Consider the following 26770-nt stretch of genomic DNA (forward strand, 5'->3'; position numbering starts at 1 on the left):
GAACGGAGGGGTGAAATGGGAGTAGTGGTGTTTTTTTTTTTTTTGGCTGATGCTGAATAAGCTTGCTTTCTTGCCTCATATACCTCTACTAATGCTAATGCTAACTTATTCTACTTCTAGCCACAGATTTTTGCAAAATAGCTAGTCAATTATTTATAAATGCTAATAAATTAGTTTTCTTTGATTGAAATCTTTTGTTTACGTGGCAATTTTAATATTTTGTTTTCATTACTCTTCTTTCTTCGCTTTTTTTTTTTTTTTGCAGTAGACTTCTGTTTATATCAAAGCTTTTCTATGTTATTATATCCTGTATATTTTGGCTCTATACTGCACATGACTTTATTTTTTGCAGAGAAAATTAACAGACACATATAACAGCAATTCCATGTGTTTTAACTAAATGGTTTTATTTGCTTTATTTTTCTTATCTTAACCCTAGAATAGAGTACCACTTTTTTTTTTTAATTACACTTAATCATGAGTGATGGAACATATGAGATTTTCTGAAAATTATGTTGATGTGCTTTAGCATTAGCATTAGTAGAGGCATATGATGCAAGAAAGCAAGCTTATGCAGCATTAGCCAAAAAAAAAAAAAACTCTACCATTTCACCCCTCCATTCATTCCAAATGCCTGTCGAGCTCAGCCTTAAGTTTATTTAGGCTATCAACTTCCACAACAAAAGATAGAAGTCTGTTCTATCAGTCAACTACCTCTGGCTAAAGGCAAATTTCTGCACATCTATTTTACAACTGTCTTTCCTCAATTTGAAACTGTGCCTCCTCAGGTTCTTAATCTGAGCAAGAGGAAGATTCCCATCAGCATTCAGTTTGCTCAACCCATTCAAGGCCTTATACACCTCAATCAGATCACCTCGCAGGTGCCTACTTTCCAGGCACTGCAATTTTCAGAATTTAAGCCTTTCTTGATTAGAGCTCCCTTTAGTTTTCCTCACCAATCTTGTTACCCTTCTTTTTACTCGTTCTAGTAACTCTACATCCTTGCTAAAATGAGGCCTCCAGACCTGTACACAGTGCTCTAGGTGTGGCCTGACCATTGCCTTGTATAACGGGATAATCACCTTCTTGCACCTGCTAACAAAATTCTGATATATCATTGACTTGACTCCATGACCTGTCTAGCAGCCCCTCTGCACTGTTCAGTGAACTTTATATTTGACTGCACGATTACCGGCAGGTCTTTTTCACTTTCCACTTCCCTGAGTGTAGTACCACACGGTTGGTACATTTGTCTTCGGTTATTTGTCAATGTTAAACTTCAGTTGCCACTTCTCAGCCCATTTGCCCTTTGTTTTGTTTTATCTATATTGATTGATTAGCAGTTGTCAATTGAATAATAGTCTTTGGCTTGGTATGTTTTTTTTTGGTAGTTGTTGGTGCATAGGCTTCTGTGGCCATAATGCGCCTCCCAAGGTTTTTGCAGTACTTTGATCCAAGCCCGAGGCGGGAATCGAACCGACGACCTTTGGGTTGCCAGGCAGCCACTTTACCCACCACCACCAGCCGCCTCCGTGGCCAGGTGGGAAGGAGCAGCAGTGCGTAGCACACTCTTCTTGATTAGACCGGGGTTCGAGCCCGTCACCACCAAATACGGAGGATGCGGAAAGGTCAGGGAATGACCACCGCATATTCCCGGAGCAATATGGCCTTAGTTGCTAATGCTCCTAAAAACCAAATAACAATAACAAACTTTACCCACCCGGCTAGCCCGGTCGGCATCGCTTGGTATGAAAAACATCGTTATGCTGTATGTCTCAGACTTCAAAACACTCAAGGTAGCTTGGAATTTTTTTCAGCTGGTGCAGCATAAGCCTCAGGCTTCCTTGCACTACATGGCTAGTAATAATGATAATGCATGACATGTGCACTTTACAGGTAATAATGAGTATTCCTATGATTTACACTGCAGTATAATGATAAATTTATTTATAAAATAAGAATGGTAATTGACAAGACCCAAATAAATAACAAGTGCATTATTTTTTCTTTAAAGATTATTCTGTAAAATATTCTTTGGACATCTGCATATTTAGTTATGTTAAGGGTTATTTAGTTTTGGCTTGCTTTCTCTAATTCTGTTTAAAATTTCTAAATTAAAGATCATTTAAACTAATGCTCAACAATGAGAAGCACTCAAGTGAGACTCAGATTTAGAGCCCTGTGACACTTTTTTTTTTTTTTTTTTTTTTTTTTTACATTTTGATGACTGGTACTCTACTTTAGAAGTATTATAAATTAACTTGCAGGAAAAAAATGTTTCAGAATTTATTAAAATATTTATTCATATTGCCATTAAAATAATAATTATTATATGTACTCCTTTTACCTTAGAAGTATTATAAATTAACTTGCAGGAAAAAAATATGTTTCAGAATTTATTAAAATATTTATTCATATTACCATTAAAATAATAATTATTATATGTACTCCTTTTACAGTTTGATATCATTGTTAACATTACTGAAATAAAAGACAAGCCATTGCCACCAGTCATCCAGGATGACCCTCAAGAAGATGCTTTTGAACAGTTTCCTGATGACCTTATCCGCGCTCTTAATATACAGAGACCAGGTCAGTTCTTTTCCATATTAACATATATTATATTTTTAATCATATGTTATCTCCTTAATTGTGAGGAGGAGGAAAGAGTACAGGTTTTACCACTTCACTTGTTTGCAGAAGTCTGGATTTGAATCCATCCAAGATTGGAGGAATTCTTAACCTGATAGCAATGGTACCCCCAACTTTTACAATAATGATGATGGGAGGAGCCGACAGACCCAATTTTTCTTTTATTATTTAAATTAATATTGTTATATAAATTTTATATTATATTTTTTTGTAAAATAATAAGACAAGTTTACCTCAATATAGTACATAGAATACTGCCATATGATACCCTCCAGAAATTAAAACAAAAAAAATCGAAAAACTTACATTACAGTAAAAAATTGAAAACCAATTTAACACAATTAAAAATCAATGTTAATGCAATATGAAAGTTAATTAAAGAATTAATTTAATTCTTTAAAGAATTAAATTAATTCTTAAAGAATGAAAAGTTAATTAAAGAATGAAAATTTTCAAAATGATTTTCCTTCCTGAAGCTGACAACACTTTTCGACAGTATGTCGTGATCACAGGAATGAAAATTACCGAATAGGGGCGAACATTAAACTTAAATAGTGATTATTTGTCTTTGTGCATGTGCGTAAAAGCCCACGCATCAGAGATCAAATATGGCCAACGAACATTAACAGAATTCTCATGCAATTTAATTTGTACAGTTTTTGCAATTAATAGTCGTGTATAATTACGTTCGACATTAAGTATTTTGGCCTTGTTAAATAAAAAAGTATGTTTTTCATTAATGGCATGAAAGCCTAATTCTGACACTGCCAAACGAGAAGCACAAACTTAGGCCTCATGTTGATTAACATGAATATTCAGAGAAAAATGCATCGAACCTTGGTAAAACGAGTCGCAATCACCACAAGAAATGTTGTAAACCAGGCCATTAATTTGTGTCGCAAACGAGGAAAGAACTGAGCAATTGTTCAGTATAGTGTGTAATTTCTATATTGGCCTGGCTATAATTTTAAATTCGTTATTTTTAAAGAATCTGTTAAGTTGTTTGTGCCACTGTTCAACATATGGAACAGAAATAAAGTATTTTTTGATATTATTATTGTTGGTTGGTGTAGTATTTTGTATCCTATCCTTAGCTTGTACCTTAATTCGGTTTATTATAGTCAGGAGATAACTGCTGTTATCTCCTTAATATTTGTATTTCTGAGCCCAAAGCAGATTCCGTCGTTGAACATTTATAGGCATTTAGAAATTGATTAAAGATAACGGATCTTTTGTAGGTGAACGGATGATAGCCATTATAATGTAGAATCCGCTTTGGGCTCAGAAATACAAATATTAACTAGCAGGTTCTTAAACAGGGGTTATCCCCTGACTACAATAAACCGAATTAAAATACTACATCAACCAACTATAATAATATCAAAAAATACTTTATTATTATTATTATTATTATTATTATTATTATTAATGGCCATATGGTACAAGGAAGCCTGAGGCTTATGCTGCACCAGCCAAAAAAAAAAAAAAAAAAAAAAAATTCCCAAGTTACCCCCCTGTGTGAGAGAGAGAGAGAGAGAGAGAGAGAGAGAGAGAGAGAGAGAGAGAGAGAGAGAGAGAGAGAGAGAGAGAGAGAGAAGTAGAAAGGAATCACCAAGAAAGAGAAGAATGATGATATCCAGCTCAGGACCCTGGGTTTGCCAAGCCCATACTCACCAGATGTGAGCCCCCGGGATGAGTTGTTAAGTTGTTTGTGCCACTGTTCAATATTTCTGTTCCATATTGAACAGTGGCACAAACAACTTAACAATTTCTTTAAAGATACTGAATTTAAAATTGTAGCTAGGCCAATACAGAAATTACACACAATCGCTCGGTTCTTTCCTTGTTCACAACACAAATTAATGACTTGGTATACAATATTTCTTGCGGTGATTGCGACTCATCTTACTAAGGTTCGATGCATTTTTCTCTGAATATTCATGTTAATCAACATGAGGCCTCAGTTCATGCTTCTCATTCAGCAGCGTCAGAATTAGCCTTTCATGCCATTAACGAAAAACATACTTTTTTATTTAACGAGGCCAAAATACTTAATGTCCAACATAATTATACGTGACTATTAATTGCAGAAACTGTAGAAATTAAATTACACGAGAATTCTGTTAATGTTCGTCAGCCCTATTTGATCTCCAATGTGCGGGCTTTTACGTGCATGCATGAAGACAAATAATCACTACTTAAGTTTCATGTTCACCTCTATTCAGTAATTTTCATTCTTGTGATCACGACATACGGTCGAAAAGCATTGTCAGCTTCAGGAAGGAAAATCGTTTTGAAAATATTTGTTAAATTCTTTAATTTTCGTATTGCGTTAAATTGATTTTTAATTGTGTTAATTTGATTTTTAATTGTGTTAAATTGGTTTTTAATTTTTTACTGTATCATACGGAAGTATTCCCTGTACTATATTGAGGTAAACTCCTCTTATTATTTTACAAATATTGATATCAACGTAGAATGTATTGAGCATTGCAGCTGTGATCCATACTATCTAATTATATTTTTTTATATAAATCTTATATAAATTTTATAAAATAAATCTCCTTAATGGTGAGGAGAGAGAGAGAGAGAGAGAGAGAGAGAGAGAGTTAAAGGTTTCTTCACTGCATTTGTTTGTAGAAGTCTGTGTTTGAATCAATTTAAGACCGGAGGAATTCTTAACCTTGCAGCATCAATTGTTACAGTAATGATGATGGGGGAACTGACATATTTAAATTTACCTTTTAGTAATAATTTTATAAATATTTGATTATATTTTTTAGTTTTATATATTATATTAGATTTTTAGTATTATATTTTTATAAAATAATTTTATAGTTTTTCTATATTTATTTGATTTTTAATTTGATATTTTTCATTAAAAATTCAAAAACACTGTTTTTCAGTTTTTAAAGAACAACATCAAAGTTTCATTCAGTTTAAAACAGTAAATACTTTTCAAAAACAATGTTTAAAATCATTGCACAATTTATACATGTTATTGCAGTTAAACAAAAATTTTATTAATAGTAGTAGTAGTAAAAGAGGCATGTGATGCAAGAAAGCAAGCATACGAGCATATATTAATGATAACCATTAATATTTATCATCTACAAAATTCGATATTATATAGCATCATCAAAAAAAAAAAAAAAAAAACAATTTCGCACATCCATTCCCTCTAAAAGTTTGTGCAGTTCCTCCTTGAATTTATTTAAGCTTTCAACTACTTTAACAATGACAGTTCATTCTAGCAATTAACCATCCGCTGGCTAAACATTTCTGCACATCTATTGTACTGTCCTTCCTAAATTTGAATTTATGTCCCCTCAGGTTTGTAATCTTAGCATACACCTCAATCAGGTCACCTCGCAAATGCCTAGTCTCCAGCCGCTGCAATTTGCAGAACTTAAGCCTTTCTTGGTAAGAGGACCCCTTCGTTCCCCTCACCAATCTTGTTACCCTTCTCTGTACATGCTCAAGCAACTCTACATCCTTCCTAAAATGAGGCCTCCAGACCTGTATGCAGTGCTCAAGGTGTGGCTTGACCATTGCCTTATACAAAGGGATAATCACCTATTTTTCCCTACTAGCAAAATTCCTGTATCTCATTGACAATACCCCAGAACCTGCACTGGCAGCCTTCGCATTGCTCAGAAAACTTCATATCTGATTGCAAAATTATTCCCAGATCTTTTCATTTTCTACCACCCTAAGTGTAGTACCACACAGTTAGTACATTTCTCTGGGGTTACTTCTACCAATATATGCAGTACTTTGCATTTGTCAATGTTAAACTTCATTTGCCACTTCTCAGCCCATCTCTCCATTGTTTCTAGATCCTGTTGCAGTAGTACACTGCCATTAACAACCCTGCCAACCTTTATATCATCTGCAAACTTCAACATTAAGCCTGATATGCCTTCATCAATATCATTGATAAATATACAAAACAACAGTGGGCCCAACATCGAACCCTGGGGCACTCCACTAATAACATTAGTCCACGAAGAGCAGCATCCATTCATTGCTACTCTCTGTCTTCTTGGCGCCTCAGTAGCCAGTTGGGAAGGAGCAGCAGTGCGTAGCACACGCCTCTTGATTATGCCGGGGTTCGAGCCCATCACCACCAAATACGGAGGATGCGGAAAGGTCAGGGAATGACCACCACATATCCCGGAGCAATATGGCCTTAGTTGCTAATGCTCCTAAAAAACAAACAAACAAACTCTGTCTTCTTCCACTCAACCAACTACCCTTTTATCAATTGTAGCAACTTACCCTTAATACCATACTGCTCCAATTTGTACAGTAGTCTTTCATGCACAACAGTGTCAAAACCTTTCCTAAAATCCAAGTATATGATATTAAAATTCTTCTGAAAAGGAAAATTATGAACAAAATATATATACATGAGACTATTAGATGCGTCCATTTTGAAGATTATGAAATTAAGTACACAAAAATTACACATTATGCATGCATATTTCTGCTTTAATTCAAGAGAGGGGACTATAATAGAGTGAGACATTTCTTGGGCTTGATTAGCTTTAGAGACTACTATATGGTGTCACATACAAATGTGATATGAAAAATATTGAAGGAATGCATTCTCAAAACCACTTGTGCAAAGCAGTATTTGCAAAAGTGGTCAAGTGCCACAAACTTAAGCTGACAAATTGTGTGCTAGATGAGGTTAAGAGTTGAATCAAACAAAATAAACAGGCATGGAACAGGTACAATTATATGATTCCAATTCTTATGAATGCTTTAAGATGATATGCAACAAAGCCAGCAATGGGGAAAGATAGGCAAAGGCTAATTTCGAGATTACTAGCAAAAAGAGCAAAGAATGGGGATAGTGAGTTTTCTCATATATGAATGCAAAAAAGAAGAGAGTACAGGCTGACCTCAATTAACGTGATTAATTTGCCCCCCCCCATGCGGCGCCTCCATAGCCAGGTGGGCAGGAGCGGCAATGCGTAGCACACATTTTTTGATTAGACCGGGGTTCGACCCTGTGACCACCAAATACGGAGGATGCGGAAAGGTCAGGGAATGCCCACCGCATATCCCCGGAGCGATATGGCCTTAGTTGCTAATGCTCCTAAAAAAAAAACCAAACCAATCGTCCCCTGTGCACATTGCGCAAAATGGAAACACGTTAATCGAATATAATAATCAATAGAAAAAATTATAATTGATCCTTGACCTTCAGGAATAAAGATTTTTAAAAATACCTTTTAAATAACTTTTTAACCGTGTACCCTATAAAAGATGATGAAAATAATTATGAAATTAAATGTTTATTGCATAAAACAGCAGTTCCCAAACTGTGCACCGTGGAATATTTTAAATTTCTGAGAGAAACACAGTGATATCTGTCGGACACAGCGCGAACTACTAGATTGAGGTAGTTCACAGTTTGAACATTTCTTATTAAGTTGTTTGGACTTAACAACTTAATAAATGAACCGTGTGGTATTTCTTTTGGTCTAGGTGCGCTGTGAAAAAATTACTGAGACACTAACGGCACCGTGAACCAAGAAAATTTGGGAACCTCCTGACATAAAATACACAATGAAGAAACAATTTGTTACGGAAATATTTGAACAGAGTCATTTGAAGAGTGTTGACTTTCTCTTTTCATCAATCAATTTCCGATAACCGACAACAATCTTTTCTGGGCCCTGGCAAAATAAATATCACAGAGAACCTCAAACCTTTTGTTTGAGGTTCTCTGCAATGCGAAAGATTTCATCTAGTTCTTTTATCGTTATCTCCTTCACGGTAAAATTTTCATCTGACTCATTTAGGCCCCGGGTGCCAAGCGTTCTGTTGCCAAGCGATTATAGTGCACCTCTGAAAGTGTTTTCTAAAAAGAGAATTTAAGCAATCAGTTTATATTTTTAATTTCAAACACCATTTTCTTAATTTCTATATTAGAGTAGCTCTCTCGCAGAAGCCCAGAAAGGAAAACCGCCTTTCTGTTTCCTTTTTCTATTAGTACTAACTTACTAACTCAGCCGCTTGGTCACCTCGTGGCACTGCTCCTGCTTCCCCGTGGCGGGGCCGGAAACCTGGGTGGTAAAGCAAACCCCCAGGGCCAAAAGGAGCAAAATATGGATTTCGACAACTTTCCCCCTATCCAGACAGCAAATCCTAATTCAATGGATTTGCACCATCCCGGTGATGACAAAAACACCAGAAAGAGACTGAAGACGAATAGAATATCCAACTTTCCTGATCTTGCATTCTTTAACAAATCAGGCCATAGGCAATCTGTCTCCATTTCTCATACAGAAATGTCTGAAAAGTGTAGCAAGTTCCCCGAAAATGGTGAGACGTCTGAAATCTGGCGACCTACTGGTTGAGACCACCAGCTCCCAACACTCTGAGTCCCTTCTGAAACTCTCCACATTTGGTGGAATTCCAGTCAAGGTGTCACCACATGCTACACTCAACACCTCCAAAGGTGTCATCTCAGAATGGGACCTAATGAATGTCTCAGAGGAGGAAATTGTAAATGAACAAGACAGAAGGTCAGACAGGCGAAAAGAATTATGCTGAAGAAGGATGGCGAACTTATCCCAACTCGAAGCATCATACTGGCATTTAGTTCACCATACCTACCTACATCAGCCAGGTATCTGAACTGCCACATTCGCCCGTATATTCCAAATCCATTAAGATGTTATAAATGTCAGAAATTCAGACATTCCCAAACGGTCTGTCGAGATAATGCTGTATGCCCTAACTGTGGCTCAAAGGAACATGCCCAAGCTGAATGTAAATCACAGTCCTCACTCTGCCCTAATTGCAAAGGCAACCATCCAGCCTTCTCTAAAACATGTGACCAATGGAAATATGAAAAGAAAATTCAGAAGTACAAGGTAGAAAAAAAAAAAGTCTCATTTTCAGAAGCAAGGAAACAAATACAGCAACTGATACCCAAACATACATATGCTGATGCTACCAAAAGATTTCATACAATATCCATTCAGACTGACACATCAATACCACCAAGCATTTTTATTTCTAAGTAGGCTCGATTGCGGGTGGTTGGTTGGTGGAACAGACTTCCATCCCTTGTGGTGGAGGTTGATATTGATAGCCTAAATAAGTTTAAGGCTCAGCTGGACAGGTATTTTGAACGAACAGAGGGGTGAAGTGGAAGTGGTTTTTTTTTTTTTTTTTTTTTTTTGGCTGATGCTGCATAAGCTTGCTTTCTTGCATCAAATGCCTCTACTAATGCTAATGCTAATCTATACTCTCTTCCCTACCACAGTCCTCAAAGCAACAGACTTCAGCTAGATCTAGTAACACGCCAGTCACGATACTACCTGTTGCTGCTGCAACTTCCGTAAGACCTGCTCAAAAAGAAAATTCTGATCCCATTAATAAGCAGCATGCTGAATCTTCTTCCGCTATAAACACAATGAGGCTTGCAATCAAGAAGAAAACGAAACCATTCTGGAAATCCATCCAGAAGACGAAATAGAAACCAGACCTGTTTTTTCAAAGAGAGAGAAAATGAAAGCTGACCGCCTGAAACAGATTTCCAAAAAGCAAGCAGACGCAGCTACTCCATTTAAATCCAAACAATGAAAAACATCGTACAATGGAACCGCAGAGGCTTTTACAGCAATATTGACGATATCCACAAAATAATTATGAACCATAATCCAATTGGAATCTGCTTACAAGAGACATATTTAACACCTCAGTTGTCTCCCTCGATAAAAAATTATACTCTCTTTTGGCAAGACAGACCTACAACCACTAATGCTCATGGAGGGGTAGCCATACTCGTGGACTCACGAGTCCCTTGTAAACGCATTCCGCTACAAACTGCCATTGAAGCTGTTGCCACGCGAATAGTGATTGGCATTAACCTAACACTGGTTTCTATCTACCTTGCACCCAGTTATCCTTGTACCTTTCAAGAACTTCAAGATCTCATTGTGCAGTTTCCAACCCCTTTCTGTTTATTGGGCGACTTCAATGGAGGTAATCCATTGTGGGGATCTCCCAACACAGACACCCGAGGACAATTCATTGAAATGCTTGTCGACAGACAAAATCTAACCATATTAAATACAGGCTCACCAACTTATTTCCATCTCCCAACAGGATCAGTCTGTGCAATAGACCTATCCATCTGCTCTCCGATCCTCTTTCCTAGTATTGAGTGGACTGCTCTGGACGATCCACTCAATAGTGACCACTATCCAATAATCTGTAAAACACAAACTTCACCCTGCATAACTTCAGAAACCAGCACAAAATGGAAATTTTCTAAGGCAGATTGGACAAAGTACGCTTCCCATGTATCCTTCGACAACCAGACCATTGAATATCATCCAATTGACAAAGCTGCCAACCATATTACAAAACAGATCCTAGTAGCTGCATCTATTGCCATTCCTCAATCACAGTCAAGCATCCGTAAAAGCAGAAACTACTGGTGGAATGAGGACTGTAGAAATGCAAAAAAAGAAAAAAACCGTGCGTGGAATTTATTCCGCAAATACCCTACCACTGCTAACCTGAACTACAAAAAAATTAGAGCTAAGGCCCACCATATTAGGAAGAAAGCAAAAAAAGACTCTTGGATTTGATTCGTAACTGAAATTAATAAAAATACTGACGTAAGAATTATATGGAAAAAAAATCAGGCAATTAAATGGCAAATTTCACCCATTGTCCTCTCCACTTATCACCTGGAATGGGATGGAACTGTCTACTCATGCAGAGATTGCAGATGTCCTAGGCATAGTATTTTCTCAGTTATCTCAATCAAAGGCATACGAACCATCATGTCAAAATATTAAGGCTTCAGCCGAAAAATCCCACCTGAATTTCAGAACAAAATCCTTTCTACCGTACAATCAACCACGCACTATGATAGAACTTCAAGAGGCTCTATCCACCGTAAGGAACAGCACTGCTGGCCCTGATGGAATATATAATCTAATGCTACAGCATCTAGATAATAAATCGCTATCTTCGCTTCTGACATTCTATAATTGCATCTTCATGGAACATTCATTCCCCAGTTCCTGGCGTCACTCTTTTGTACTGGCAATACCCAAACCAGGGAAAGATCTCTCTGTGCTAATAATTATAGACCCATTTCTCTGACTAGCTGCTTAAGTAAAACCCTAGAAAAAATAATACACCATAGACTAACATGGTACCTTGATTCCCAAAACATGATATCTGACAATCAATTTGGTTTCAGGAAAACCGATCATCACTAGATCTTATGATCAAAGCAGAAACAAATATTAGGAATGCATTTATTCAAAATAAGCATTTCGTCATGGCATGTCTCAATATAGAGAAAGCCTTTGAGATTTTCATTCCCTGGATCTGAGAGGTCACTTACCTTACTTCATACAGAATTTCTTACAGCAGAGGACCTTTCAAGTTCGATATCGGCAAGTCCTTTTTTTTTTTTTTTTTTTATGTGAACCCCAAACACGAGAGGTATTAGAACCTATAGTACTTAGTACCGTGCTTGGGTTGGAGGTTGAGAAGACGAAAGAAGATATTTGTTGACATTGGACTTGAACTTCTGTAGATTGTAATTTTCAGGAAATACGTATGAAGGAAGGTTGTTCCAGAAAACGGCAGTTGAATGAATAAATGAGGAAGATGAAAAGTTGGTTCTGTGGGTTTGAAGTTGGACAGTAAATGGATGTTGGCTGGTGGCGGCACGTGTTCGGACTGTTTTGAAAGAGAGAGCGGGAATTATAGAAGCCAATTCAGAAGAACAGTGCCCATGGAAATATCTGTAGAAGAGGCATGCAGCAGAAACAGTACGTCTATGAGAAAGCGAGTGGAGAGACTCTGTTAGAGATGAATCATTAATTAACCTAACTGCCCTCTTCTGAATGGAATCAAGAAGCCTGAGAGAGGTTTTGGGGGCACCACCCCAAATGTGGGAACAATATTCCATGGCAGGGCGGATTTGCGATTTATACAGAGTGAGCAGCTGTTTGGAAGAAAAGTAACGCTGAGAGCGAAAGAGAAAACCAAGTTTTTTAGATGCAGAGGAAGCAATATTTGTAATGTGCTTGTGCCAAGAGAGATTAGAAGTCAGGGTAATCCCCAAAAGAGATATATCCTTTTGCCTAGAAATTGGAGTGTCACTAAAGATAAGCATAGGAGCAGAAGAATCCTTTTTGCGAGATATAAGACAAGACTGAGTTTTAGAAGGGTTGAAATCAACTAAGTTGTCTTTGCCCCACTGGAGAATTACCTGAAGATCGGCATTTAAGGAATTGGTAGCAGATTTTCGAGAAGTTGAAGCTGATTGAGCAGGGCAAGGTTTCTCAAAATGGAAAGTTGAATGCAATGTGCTATCATCGGCAAAACTATGGATAGGATTTCCAGTCAATGGAAGAAGGTCATTGATATACAAGAGGAAAAGAGTGGGGGAAAGAACTGAACCTTGGGGGACACCGGCATTAGTGGAGAAGTTAGAAGACAGAGAGCCATCTACCATCACCCTCAGTGAGCGATCAGAGAGAAAACTGGATAACCAATTACTAAAAACAGTTGGCAAACCATAAGATGGAAGCTTGTTTAGAAGACCTTTATGCCAAACACGATCGAAAGCCTTTGAGATGTCAAGAGCAACTGCTTGTGTTTCACCGAACCTTTCCATTGAAGTAGTCCATAAATGGGTAACATAAGCCAGAATATCACCAGTGGATCGACACCGACGGAATCCATACTGGCGATCGTTGATCAGACGGAAGGTTTCTAGGTAGTTTAAGAGTTGGCGGTTAATTGATTTCTCCATTACTTTAGAAAGAGTAGAAGTAATTGCAATGGGACGATAATTGGATGGGAGGGATTTGTCACCCTTTTTAGGAACTGGCTGGATATGAGCAAATTTCCAAACAGAAGGAAAAACACCTTTGGAATAAGAAAGTGAAAAAAGGCAGCAAAGAATAGGAGTAAGTTCAGGAGCACAGATTTTGAGAACAAGTGGAGAAATACCATCAGGACCTGGAGCTTTCTTAGCATCAAGATTCATCAAAATCCTTCTGATATCCTTTTGACGGAAGACCACAGGAGGCATTGAATGGACCGTGTTGGGAATGGTGGGAGGTGTTTTACCAAGTTCATTAATACATGAGCTGGAAGAAAAATGGGATGCTAGCAGGTCAGTTTTATCCTTGGCTGAAGTGACAACAGAACCATCTGGTTTGGACAGAGGTGGAAGCAGAGATGGGCAAAAGTTGCGGCCAATAGCTTTGGCAAGAGACCAGAATGCTCGGCTACCATTAGGGCAAGAAGCAAGTTTTCTACTCTTAGCCTGTTCAAACTCTAGTTTGGACTGATTAATAACTGCTTTACAATTGTTGCGAGCTTTGGTGTAGGCAGAAAATGAAACTGAAGAATTAGAAACAAGCCAATTACGATATGCAACATTCTTCTCTTGAACAGCCTTAGCACATTTATTGGAAAACCAAGGTTTAGATAAAGGACGAGATTTTAAAGTGGAGTGTGGGATAAAGGATTCCATTCCTGCAAGAATAATTTCACTGACACGATCTGAGCAAACGTTGACATCAGGAGTTTTGAAACAGTAATCTGACCAAGGAAAAGAAGAAAAGAAGTCTCGCAGGTCATCCCATTTTGCATTCTTGTAATGCCAAACAACACGAGGTTGGGAATAGCCATGAGATAAAGGTTCCATTGGAGAAGAGACAATCACCAAGTTGTGATCTGAAGTGCCTAAAGGACCTCTCACTTCGACCGTGTACTTAGAAGGGTTGTTTGTGAGAAAAAGATCAAGCGTATTGGCTGTATGATTCGGATTGTCCGGTATTCTTGTAGGTAAATGAACAATCTGTGCTAGGTCATTAGTAATTGCAAAAGCCTCAGCATCTCGACCTGCTGGGTCGGTGTGACTAGAAAACGGAAGCCAGCTGGAGTTGTGAACATTAAAATCACCAAGGAAAATTACCTCACTGTTAGGAAAGTTGGACTGGAGAAAGTCAAGTTGCAACGAGAGGAAGTCAAAGAGCTCCAAGTGATTAATGGAGTTGGGAGAACGGTAGAGACAACAGATGAATTTGACACAATGAGGTAGAGAGATTTTAAGCCAGAGAAGATCAAAGAGAGGAGATTCCAAATTGCCAAGTCTCTGACAGGGAATATCAGAACGGACATATGCACAAGTACCACCTTTGAGGCGAAAGGAATCATACAGCGAATAATTTGGGCATCTGAGATGAACAGTAGTTGAATCAACCGATAACTGAGATTCTGTCAGAAAAAGTACATGGGGTTTGGCAGACTGCAAGTGGAAATGGACATCGTTGAGATTAGAATTGAGACCACGTATATTTGTGAAATGAATTAGGAAATCCTTGGGAGGTTTAGATCTTTTCGCAGATAAGCTTGTTCTATTAGTTTGACAATTCATGGTGTATTCAATAGTAAGAAAAAGTGGGTGGGACATGCTGTATGAAGTAATGAAATTTTTGGATATGGCGTACATGTGGGAAGAATATACCCAGATCCTTGACATAACGTGGCCTCGACAATGCTCCCCGCATACACACTACTCGGACTCCCTCCAGTCACTATCTGGCAGAGTAGAGGTAGCAAGATTATACACTAGCTGATCCGGAAGCCTCCTAGAGAGTTACCAATAGGTTCGGTCCGGTGTACTAACTAGCAGCCGGCCTGCGAAAACCGTTTTAGAGCTGTACCCTCGAAATGTAAGGAATATTGGATCTCGCCACAACGTTCATCATAACCTCAAGAGTCATCAATCATACTGCATGATGGAAGAGATAGGGAAGGGTTGACCGGAACTTAGCTCTAGAGACTAAACATGGGTTCCACCACTTCAAGCCTCCAATAAGCAAAGTGGTGGTATTTCACCGGTTGATGAGAGTCATCTACCACCTAGTACTGCCTGGTAACATAGAGGGGCGGCATTCCTCCATGTGGTGTGGGCGCCACACCTCGACCCCTGCTTACGTTGGTTCACACCTGGGTGGTCACCCACCATGTGCTTGTGCATGGAGGTTATACCCAGGATTACTAACAGTCCCACCATCGTGAAGGTGCAAGCAGAGGATTTGGTTGTCACAGACCGTCCGGACTTCGCCGAAATTGGGTCCACTTGACTTGAGTGTCACCCGAATATCAGTTCCATCAGCGTTTTAGACTCCCAGGTAGCAAGTACAGCTTGTCTGGCATATCTGAGAGAATGTCTGTGACAACCTCAAGGACCTACATATCCAAAACATATACAAGAAGAAGGAGTCCCTCAGGGCTCTGTTCTTAGTGCAACTTTGTTTGCAATAAGAATAAACCAGTTGACTAAAATTATTCCCAATACAATGAATTCATACCTATATGCTGATGATCTGATGGTCTCTTGCAGTTCACAAAACATGAGTTTTATTGAGAGGCAACTTCAAACACCAATCAATAATATCGAACTATGGATGACACAGAATGGTTACCAACTGTCTTATCAGAAATCTAGTGTCATTCATTTTTGTAACAAATGAAAGATGCATCCAGATCCTGAAATACACTTAAGAAACTAACCTGTCGCTGTTGTGAACAGCGTTTGTCTTCTTGGTGTGATTTTTGACAATAAATTGAACTTTACAGAACACATTAAACATCTACAGACTGTTTGCCAGAAAAAAATGAACTTACTAAGAGATATTTCTTCTACATTGTGGGGTGCAGATCGTTGCACATTTCTTCACTTATATAGAACCCTAATCAGATCTCGCCTTGATCATGGTACCCCGGTGAATGATTATACTAGGGAAAGCATGTTAGCACGTCTTGCCCCTATTCAACATTCTGCCCTCAGGATTGCTGTAGGTGCTTATAGAACATCGCCAGTACAGAGTCTTTATATTGAAACCCATGAACCTCCCCTCAGACTCAGGAGAAAGATGTTACTCCTAAACTATGCGGCCAAAATTCTAAGTATATCTACTCACCCCATTAGGCCAATACTTAATAATCCACAGTTCTCTATGCACTATAGAAACAAACCTAGAGCAGTTCAACCTACTGGCATCAGATTGCAGGCATTATCGCAAACGTGGAATATACATCTCGACAAAGTACTCCAAGATTCAAACAGTGCAGACCCTCCATGGTCTTCTATTAAAGTATCCTGTGACAGCTATTTCCTAAACTGGGGAAAACATTCACTTGCTAATATCAATATACAACAACTCCATACTGCTCACACACAAAATTATCCACATTTTACAAAAGTATACACTGATGGATCAAAGCCTGAAAATGGAGTCGGGGCTGCAGCCGTTTTTCCCTATAACACCATCTCTGTTTCCTTGCCCACTGAATGCAGCAGTTACACAGCAGAATTATGTGCATTCAACCTTGCCTTAGAAAATATCCTCCATCTGTCCATCCAAAAAACTGTAATATATACAGACTCACAGAGTGCACTTATAGCCTAGCAAAATTCCTCCTCGCCAACACATCCTGTAATAGCAACAATAAAATCTCGGCTGATGCATATCCAAGAACACCAGCAAGTAGTCATCTTTTGTTGGATCCCAGGCCACATGGGGATATCAGGGAATGAAAAAGCGGATTATGCAGCAAAACAGTCATCTAACATAGCATCAGCAAATTACTACGTTCCATATATTGACTATAGATCCTGTATAAGACATGTATGTAAGGAACAGTGGACACTTCTATGACAAGCTCAACTGCAGAACAAGCTCCTGCAAATAAAATCTGAACCACAGTTATGGGCTTCCAGTTTCCGTGCAAACAGAAGGGAAGAAGTCCTCCTGTCCAGAGCGAATCGGTCACAGTCACCTCACCCATCTTTATCTACTCACAGGAGACGATCCTCAAAAGTGTACTCACTGCAACTCTTTTCTCACAATCAAACACATTCTCATTGATTGTACACTATATACTGCTGCCAGAAAAGCCTCATTTAGTATTCTACGAAATTTTCAAGAACTTTAACACTTCATCATACTATAGGCAATGATGCAAATCTTCTAGAATTTTTCTGCTTCCTCAAAGAGATACAGCTATATGATTGCATCTGACATGATTTTATAATCACAATGTCTGAACTCCATACTCTTGATAGGTGCAATATGGCCCTAGTAGCCCTTGCATCAGAAATACCAATACCAATGACTTATTTAAAAATTAGAATTTTTAAATGCAAGTCTGCATTGACTTTATTAGCAGGAGACAAACAAGTAACACATCTTTTACCAATGGTTGATGGAATACACTGAGGCAGACAGCAGGCAAACGTTTGTTTATTGCCCGTCCGACGTGTGGTAAGCTTAACGCGTGTGGTAAGCTTAACGCATGATTCAAATCTTTTTCAACTATCACATAAAAAAAAAAAAGAAAGAGAGAGAGAGAGATTGTGTTAATTTGAAATTTGCATCGTGTAAAGTGAAAAGTGGTATAATTTTTTCAAATAGTGGTAACTGAAAAACGTGTTAATCGAACTTGTGTTATGCGAGGCCTGGCTGTATATAAAATAGGTCCCTCAATTTATTGCAGCGGATGGTCCATAGAAAGCCCAGCAGAAGTAGCAGATTACTTGAACAGATACTTGAATGCAGTACTCAAGGCAATGGTCAAGCAATGCCTTGAGTACTGTGTACAGGTCTGGAGGCCTCATTTTAGGATGGATGTAGAGTTGCTTGAGCAAGTACAGAGAAGGGCAACAAGATTGGTGAGAAAACAAAGGGTACTCTTACCAAGAAAGGCTTAAGTTCTGCAAATTGCAGGGACTGGAGACTAGGCACATGCTAGATGATCTGATTGAGGTCAATGCTAATGGAATTCTTCCTCTTGCTCTGATTACTCACCTGCAGGTGCATAAATTCAAATTGAGAAAAGTCTCTTTTAAAACAGATGTGCGATTTGGCTAGTGAGTGGTAAATTGCTGGAACAAACTTCCATCTGTCATTGTGGAATTTGATAGCTTAAATAAATTCAAGGAGAAACTGGACAAACTTCTTTTAGAGGGAATGGATGTGTGAAATTGTGTTGTTTTTTTTTGGCTGATGCTACATAAGCTCATACACTTGCTTTCTTGCATCACATGCCTCTACTACTACTGCTCAACAATATATACAGTTAAAAGAAACCTTGAATGTTAAAAAAATCATGTTGCTATAAAATAAGCAATATAATGATCTCAGAGAAGCATATGCTAGAAAAGCTACTCAGGTTAACGGAGGGAAAAGTTCTAGGGGGTTGATAGTATATATTCGGTTACAATTTACTAGGCTGCATGTGAGTGTGCCAAACTATTGGGAATGAATATAAGAGCTTTCAGGAAGTTCCCCTTGGACTAGAGAAGTGCTAATGTCTCCCCAATCTGCAAAGGTAATGGTAAAGAGGAGTTGGATAACTAGAGGACAGTGAGTTTGACTTGTGGAAGGGAATTCATGGAGTCTGTGGTTATGGATGCAGTTCAGCATTCTCTTGACAAGAATGGTTTTTTTTTTTTTTTTTTTTTTTTAAGAGCATTAGCAACTAAGGCCATATTGCTCCAGGGATATGTGGTGGTCATTCCCTGACCTTTCTGTATCCTCCGTATTTGGTTGTCACGGGCTCGAACAACGATCTAATCAAGAAGCGTGCGCTACGCACTGCTGCTCCTACCCACCTGGCTACGGAGGCGCTGACAAGAATGGTAGCTTCAATAGGTCAAGCATGGATCCTTCCAGGGGAGGTCATGCCTGACCAATCTGTTCAATTACAGTCAGTCCTCATATAACACGTGTTTACACTACATGAATTGGATCATGCATGATTTGTAAATAAGGGAACGATATCTTATATAACACGAACCGAATTCGCTTATGCACGATTTGCCTTTGTGTTTACAAGAAATGGCAGTTGAATGCAGAATCACCCCAACCGAATGCAACACGATAGAAATGAAGAGAAGATTCTGAAAATGTATTTATGTTTTTTATATCAGTGAAGGGGAAACACATTTCACCATAATAACGTAAAAATACACACAATTCCAGCTATCGGTATAATCGCAAATGCAATTAGATCGAGTTTACTACCAGTTTATAACAGATTCCACTAGCAGAAACGCAAATGGAAATTGTTTTTATTGTTTTATGGTAGTAACCCCTAGAAATGTGCTTTAGTAAAATGTGAGATGTTAATAGTGTATCTCTGCCTTTACGGTGTTGTTTATTCAGTTGCTACAAGCACGCAGCTTTGTTTATGTGTATCAAGCGTGCCTCCTCATTTTGTAATTGTGCTTTATTTCCTAAAAATGAGTAAAATTCTTAAAAGGTGTGAAAAGGAAGCGTCCTGGTGAAGACACTGCAGATTCAGAGAGAAAAAGAAAAGCAATATCGATAAACAGAGGCGGACTGGGTCAAAAATTCTTACCCGGTAAAATTTATAATGGCCTCATATTACAGGGTTTATGGCCAAAATCACACCGGCCTCCGGCCCACTGGGGTTTTCCCGGTAAGGCTTATGGCCAGTCCGCCTCTGTTGATAGAGAAAAAATATGAAATTGTGAAATGCTTTGAGCGAAATGAAAGACCAAGTGATATTGCATGTGCTACAGGCCTAAATGAGGCAACGCCGAGAATTAGAAAGAATGCAGAGAAAATAAGAACAACTTTCATAGGAGGAACAACTCAAAGTGTAATTAAAATCCATTTCATTAAGACACAAAGAATTGGAAGAGATGGAATGGCTGTCATCTGTTTGGATAGAAAAATCAAACAAAAAACAAGTTTGCTTATGATAGAAGCAAAAGCAATAGCAATATTTTATTACGTAATAGTTAATAAAATACGTATTTTATTACGACTATTACAAAATAAATCGTAATAAAATACGTATTTTATCACGATTATTTATTGTGTTTAGTAATGTTTGGTTACAAACGTGTGTTCAATCTTGGGTGGTCAGCACCTAACCCTATTTTTCCCATAGGGCGTGTTGTTTATATTGCACGATTTTGCATTGCATGAGGGTTTCTAGGAACACATCTATCGTGCTATACAAGGACTGACTGTAGTGTGATGTGGTTGTTAACCACATCACACTATACATATGTAGACTTTAGTAAAGCTATATCTAGACTTTTGATATTGTCCCTGGCATTTAAACTGGAACAAGTTGGACTTACTGGAAATTTCTTATGCTCAATCAGAGGATGGCTAAATGATAGGAGACAGAGAGTTACCATAAATGGTCAGATTTCAGGGTGCACCAGTGTAATAAGGTGGGTTCTCAAGGCACACCAGGGTTCCTCTGTGTGCCCTCCTATTTATAATTCTCATAAATGACATTTTAAGGGTTTTTTATTTTTTTATTTTTTTTTATTTTTATGAAAATCCAAACACAAAAGGTATTCGAACCTATAGGAATTAGTACTGCACGTGTATTGAAGGTTGAGAAGAAGAAAGAAGATGCTTATTGATGGTTGTTTTTTTTTTTGTTGTTGGCACATGAGCTTCTGTGGCCATAATGCACCTCCCAAAGTTTTTGCATTTTACTCTGATCCAAGCTCAAGGTAGGATTCGAACCTACGACCTTTGGGTTGCTAGGCAGGCACTTTACCCACCTGGCTAGCCCGGTCAGCACTTACTGATGTTAGGCTTGAATTTCTGTAGATTGTAATTTTCTGGGAATGTGTGAAGGGAAGTCATTCCAAAAAACAGAAGTTTAATGAATAAACGAGGAAGAAGAAAAGATAGTTCTGTGAGTTTGAAGATGGACAGTAAAAGGATGTTGACTGGTTGCAGCATGTATATGGACTGAGTTTAGAGAGAGGAGAGGAATTATAGATGCCAATTCAGAAGAACAGTGCCCATGAAAGTGTCTATAGGAAAGGCATGCAGCAGAAACAGAACGTCTATGTGACAAAGTGGTGAGACTTTGTAAAAGATAAGGCATTATGAACTTAAATGCCATTCTTTTGAATGGAGTCAGAGAGTGGCTATGGGAGCACTGCCTAAGATGTTGGAACAATATTCCACAGTAAAATTTGAGATCTGTACAGAGTGAATAGCTATTTAGAATAAAAGTAACACTGAGAGCAAAAGAAAAAAAAAACACATTTTTTTCGATGTAGAGGAAGCAATATTTGTTATGCCAAGAGAGATTTGAAATCGGGGTAATCCCTAATAGAGATATGCCATGTTGAGAATCTGAATGTTGTTGAAGATAAACATAGGAGCAGAAAACGAGTTTTTGTGGGATATAAGAGAGGAGACTGAGTTTTAGAAGGATTGAAATTGATTTTGTTATCTTTTTCCCACTGAAGAATTCTCTGGAGATCAGCATTTAAGGATTTCATTCGACATTTAAGTAGTTGAAGCTGTTTTTGCAGGACAAGGCTTCTCAAACTGGAAATTGGAATGCAATGTACTAAACATCAGTGAAACTATGGATTTCCAGTCAATGGAAGAAAGTCATTAATATATAAGAGGAAAACAGTGAGAGAAAGAAGCTGAGCATTGCAGAACACCAGCATTAGTGGAGAAGTTAGAAGATATAAAGCCATCTACCATCTCCTGCAGTGGGCAGTCAGAGAGAAAACTGGATACCTAATTTCAAAAAAACAGTTGTTAAACCATAAAAAAGAAGCTTGTTTAGAAGACCTTTATGCAAAGCATGATGAAAAGCCTTTGAAATGTCAACAGCAACTGCTTGAGTTTCATCAAACTTTTCCATAGATGGGTAACATAAGCCAAAATATCACCAGTAGATTGACAATGGCAGAATCCATACTGGCAATCGTTGATCAGATGGAAGGTTTCTAGATAGTTTGAGTTGGCAGTTAATTGATTTCTCTATTACTTTAGAAGTAAGTCAATATTATTCCCACATCTGAGGTGGTGCCACTAAAACCTCTCTTGGGCTTCTTGACCATTCAAAAGAGGGCAGTTAGGTTAATTAATGACCCATCTCTAACAAAGTCTCACCTCTCTCTCTGTCTCGTGTTCTGCAGGCCTTTTCTATAGATGGTTCTGTGAGTTTGAAGATGGACAGTAAAAGGATGTTGACTGGTTGCAGCATGGCACTGTTCTTCTGAATTGGCTTCTATAATTCCTGCTCTCCCTTAAAAATCGGTCTGAACATGTGCTGTCTCTAATCTCCTCTACTAGAGGAGTGGTATTTATTCGAAGTAGTGCAATGCCTGGTATCTTGTTGTGAAGGCAGCCACAATATGAGATAGAATTAAACAATGCCTTTACACTATGTATATAGTTAAATTTATGGGTAAACTATGGTGTATTTACACCGATATTATATGATATTGTTGTACAACTACTCTTAATACCATTAGTACATATCGGTACTAATGATATTAAGAGTAGGATTTAATTAACAAGTATGGCAAAATGTTGAGTAAAAGTTAGGAGTGAGGATCAAATTGAAAGTGAGTGTTTGCAAATCTACCCAGACATGATAAAAGAGAATACATGATGAGAAACTTGTCAATCAGTTCAGCCCTGGAGAGACTGTGCAAAACTCAAGGGAGAGAATTTTTCTCAGCAGGTTCTGTTCTTTTTAACAGAAGAGTCTGTTTTTAGAGGGATGGAAAAACATAAATTGGCTGATGCTATTGAAGCAGTATTAGGTGGGTAAGAAAACTGCTAGATAGGGAAGATACTCAAAATAATAGATTAATGGCAGCCACAGGCAGACGTGTAAGTGATATATCTGCAATAAGGCCTCTAAGGTTGGGATTATTCATACCACAAATTTAAACAGATACACCAACCGTTTAAAACTGATTTAATAGTAAAATAAAATAAATTAAAATGATACAAAAGACTGTAAAATAATATGTACAAAAATTTTGATTATTTACAAAAAACTAGTTTACGACAAAAATAAAATAAGATAAAATAAGTAAATAAGTTAAAATGCATTAAAATATAAATTTAAAAGCGATAAAAACACTATTGAAGCTTTCGGAGGTGTCTGCCTCCTTCCTCAGCAATAATGAAACTTAAGCAACACATCCTTAAATACCAGGTTCATGGCACACGTGGATGACCAGGTGCATACTTGGTATTCCTTTCACTTGTACCAGAACCAGAAGTGGTCTGGGGACGTGAAAAACTAAAACGTTTATCTCTGGCAAAAACCACTGCCTCAAAAAGGGGGTGAGGCCTAACTCCTCTGTCTCTGTTCATGCTATTGTTGTCAGAGGATCCAATCCACAGACTTTCCAGCCACTTGTGGTCCCAGAATCTATGTGCCCGGTCAAGGAGGACAGCGTTGTCGAGGGAGATCTGGTGTTGTTTTTCCCAATAGTGCTTGGCAATGGCGGATTTATTGAGCTCTGTGGTCTGTATCGCTCTTGAATGTTCCCCCAGACGGTCCTTGAGACGCCATCCTGTCTTCCCCACACAACATTCCCCACAATCTGGGCATGTGATCTCATATACGACCCTACTACTAGAATCCCTAGTAATGGGGTCTTTCACCTGTGACACCACTGTGTGCAACCTCCGGTCCAGGAGCTGCACACAGCGTGTCTGAAAGTCACGAAGCATCCTCGCAATGCGATCTGACAGGCCCGGGAACATACACTGTGGTAAGCGGTAAAGGGGAACTACCCGATTGGGCTCTTCCTCTCTATTGTATTTATCAATGACCCTCTGGGGGGTAACCGCACCTCATAAGATCCATCGTAATTTGCCTAATTTCCTTCTCCCCCTCCTCAGAGGTGCTGCAATGTGTCCTCACCCTACCCAAAAGTGCTCTGGCCACACTATTTTTATGTTGGGCAGTCTGTGCCGTCCTATAATGTGTATACTGGCCCTTACACATTGGTTTCCTATAAACCTTGGTTCTAAGTCTGGGGCCTTCCCTATATACCATTATGTCCAGAAATGGGAGGGTTCCATCTATTTCTACCTCCGACGTAAATTTAATAAAGGGGGAGAAACCATTGAGAAACGAGACCACATCTTCCTCTCTCCCCTTCTTTACAATAGTGAACGTGTCATCAACATATCGTTTCCACTTTTGCATAGGGAACTCCAATCTCGCAAAAACCCTATTCTCTTATTCCTCCCTAGCCAGATTTGCGACAATGGGGCTGATTGGAGAGCCCATGGTTGTACCGTGAACCTGTTTATACATCACTCCTTGGAAAACCAAGGTTGTACTAGAAAGACATAATTCAACAGCACAACATATATCTTCTATGTTTAGGTGGGATCTAGCACTTAAGGTATTATCTTTCTGTAAAGCCAACTTCGCACATTCTACCCCATGTGCATGGGGATACACATGAATAATGATATGACATCATCATCATCTCGTCCTCCCCTATATCTTGACTCCTTACAAAGTTCAAAAATTCCACGCTATCTCCAATGACCAACGTGGACCGACCCACAACCGGAGAAATCAGCTGCGCCAGATATTTAGATAGAGCATACGTAGGGCTACCAATGAAGGAAACTATGGGCCGTAATGGAATATTCTCCTTGTGCATCTTAGGTAACCCATAAAATCTGGGCAGCCGACACCCTGTTGCATGCATGGACCAATACTTGTCCTTTGAAATCTTTTCCATTTTTAGCCAGGAAAGTAGCATCTTATTTACATGCTGTTCTAAGCTAGCCAAGGGGTTTCTATGTATAATCTTGTAAGTACCACTATCACTTAATAAGCCTAACACTCTCTTGTGGTAATCTTCCTTGCTTAATACCACTGTTGATCTGCCTTTGTCTGCTGGTAGGATTATAATATCTTTGTCCCATTTAAGTTCTTCTAATGCTTTCTTCTGTTTCTGGATGAGATTTGGAGCAACCGTTTTTGCCTGGCCCAGGATGGCAACAGCTTTAACACAAATTTGATTGGCAATGTGTTCAGGTAATTTGCTAATTGCCCTCTCAATGCCCATAGATGTTTCGGTAATTGGAGGTTTGGGGGGGGGCAGCAATGCAAACTTAGGTCCAAGAGCCAATAGTCTCTCTTGTTATTGGGTTAAAGGTTTGCCACTTAAGTTCTGAATAAAGTTGGAATAGTTACTACCCCTAAATACAGTGGACTGCTCCTCTAATAACGTGTTGAACAGGTAATCCTATTCGTCCTCTCCAGAACTAACCTCTTCACACACATCAGGTGTAGGGGGGGGACAATCTACTACTAATATCACCTAATGCTACATCAATCAATCTCCTACTATGTCTCAAGTCATCATGAAGTTTCTGAATCCATGTATTCAAAACCTTCTTTTGGTACCATGTGATAATCCTGGACAAACTGGCATCTTTAAATAGTGCCTTGATCCTAAATCCATGTGGAATAAAATTATGATCCCTGCAACGGTAGGCAAACCTTAATTGCTGTTTGGACTCCCCTATGCTGTATCTTTGGAACCTTCAGATGTGCTGCAGAACTGTATGGTCATAAACATTAACTATATCTGCAATAAGGCCTCTAAGGTTGGGATTATTCATTCCACAAATTTAAACAGATACACTAACTGTTTAAAACTGATTTAATAGTAAAATAAAATAAATTAAAATGATACAAAAGACTGTAAAATAATATTTACAAAAATTTTGATTATTTACAAAAAACTAGTTTACGACAAAATAAAATAAGATAAAATAAGTAAATAAGTTAAAATGCATTAAAATATAAATTTAAAAGCGATAAAAACACTATTGAAGCTTTTGGAGGTGTCTGCCTCCTTCCTCAGCAATAATGAAACTTAAGCGACACATCCTTAAATACCAGGTTCACGGCATACGTGGATGGCCAGGTGCATACTTGGTATTCCTTTCACTTGTACAGAACCAGAAGTGGTCTGGGGATGTGAAAACTAAAACGTTTATCTCTGGCAAAAACCACCGCCTCACTATTGGCCACCGCAAGCACTATTGGGAAAAACAACACCAGATCTCCCCCGACAACGCTGTCATCCTTGACCGGGTGCATAGATTCTGGGACCGCAAGTGGCTGGAAATTCTGTGGATTGGATCCTCTGGCAACAGTAGCATGAACAGAGACAGGGGAGTTAGGCTTCATCCCCTTTTTTGAGACGATGGTTTTTGCCAGAGATAAACATTTT

The 26770-nt window shown here is 38.5% G+C and overlaps 1 protein-coding gene across 1 annotated transcript in view; it reads left to right on the top strand.

The window, feature by feature from the left end:
• LOC150081006 (venom factor-like) overlaps positions 1–26770 on the top strand; it is a 785003-nt gene that overhangs the window by 568404 nt on the left and 189829 nt on the right. The window contains exon 31 of the mRNA XM_090382066.1: positions 2460–2592. Within this exon, the coding sequence (XP_090238192.1) occupies positions 2460–2592 (133 nt within the window). The remainder of the gene's footprint in view (positions 1–2459; positions 2593–26770) is intronic.

The sequence above is a fragment of the Mastigoproctus giganteus genome, chromosome 9 (assembly GCF_048544385.1).
Source record: "Mastigoproctus giganteus isolate SK-2022 chromosome 9, ASM4854438v1, whole genome shotgun sequence".
NCBI lineage: Eukaryota > Metazoa > Arthropoda > Arachnida > Uropygi > Thelyphonidae > Mastigoproctus > Mastigoproctus giganteus.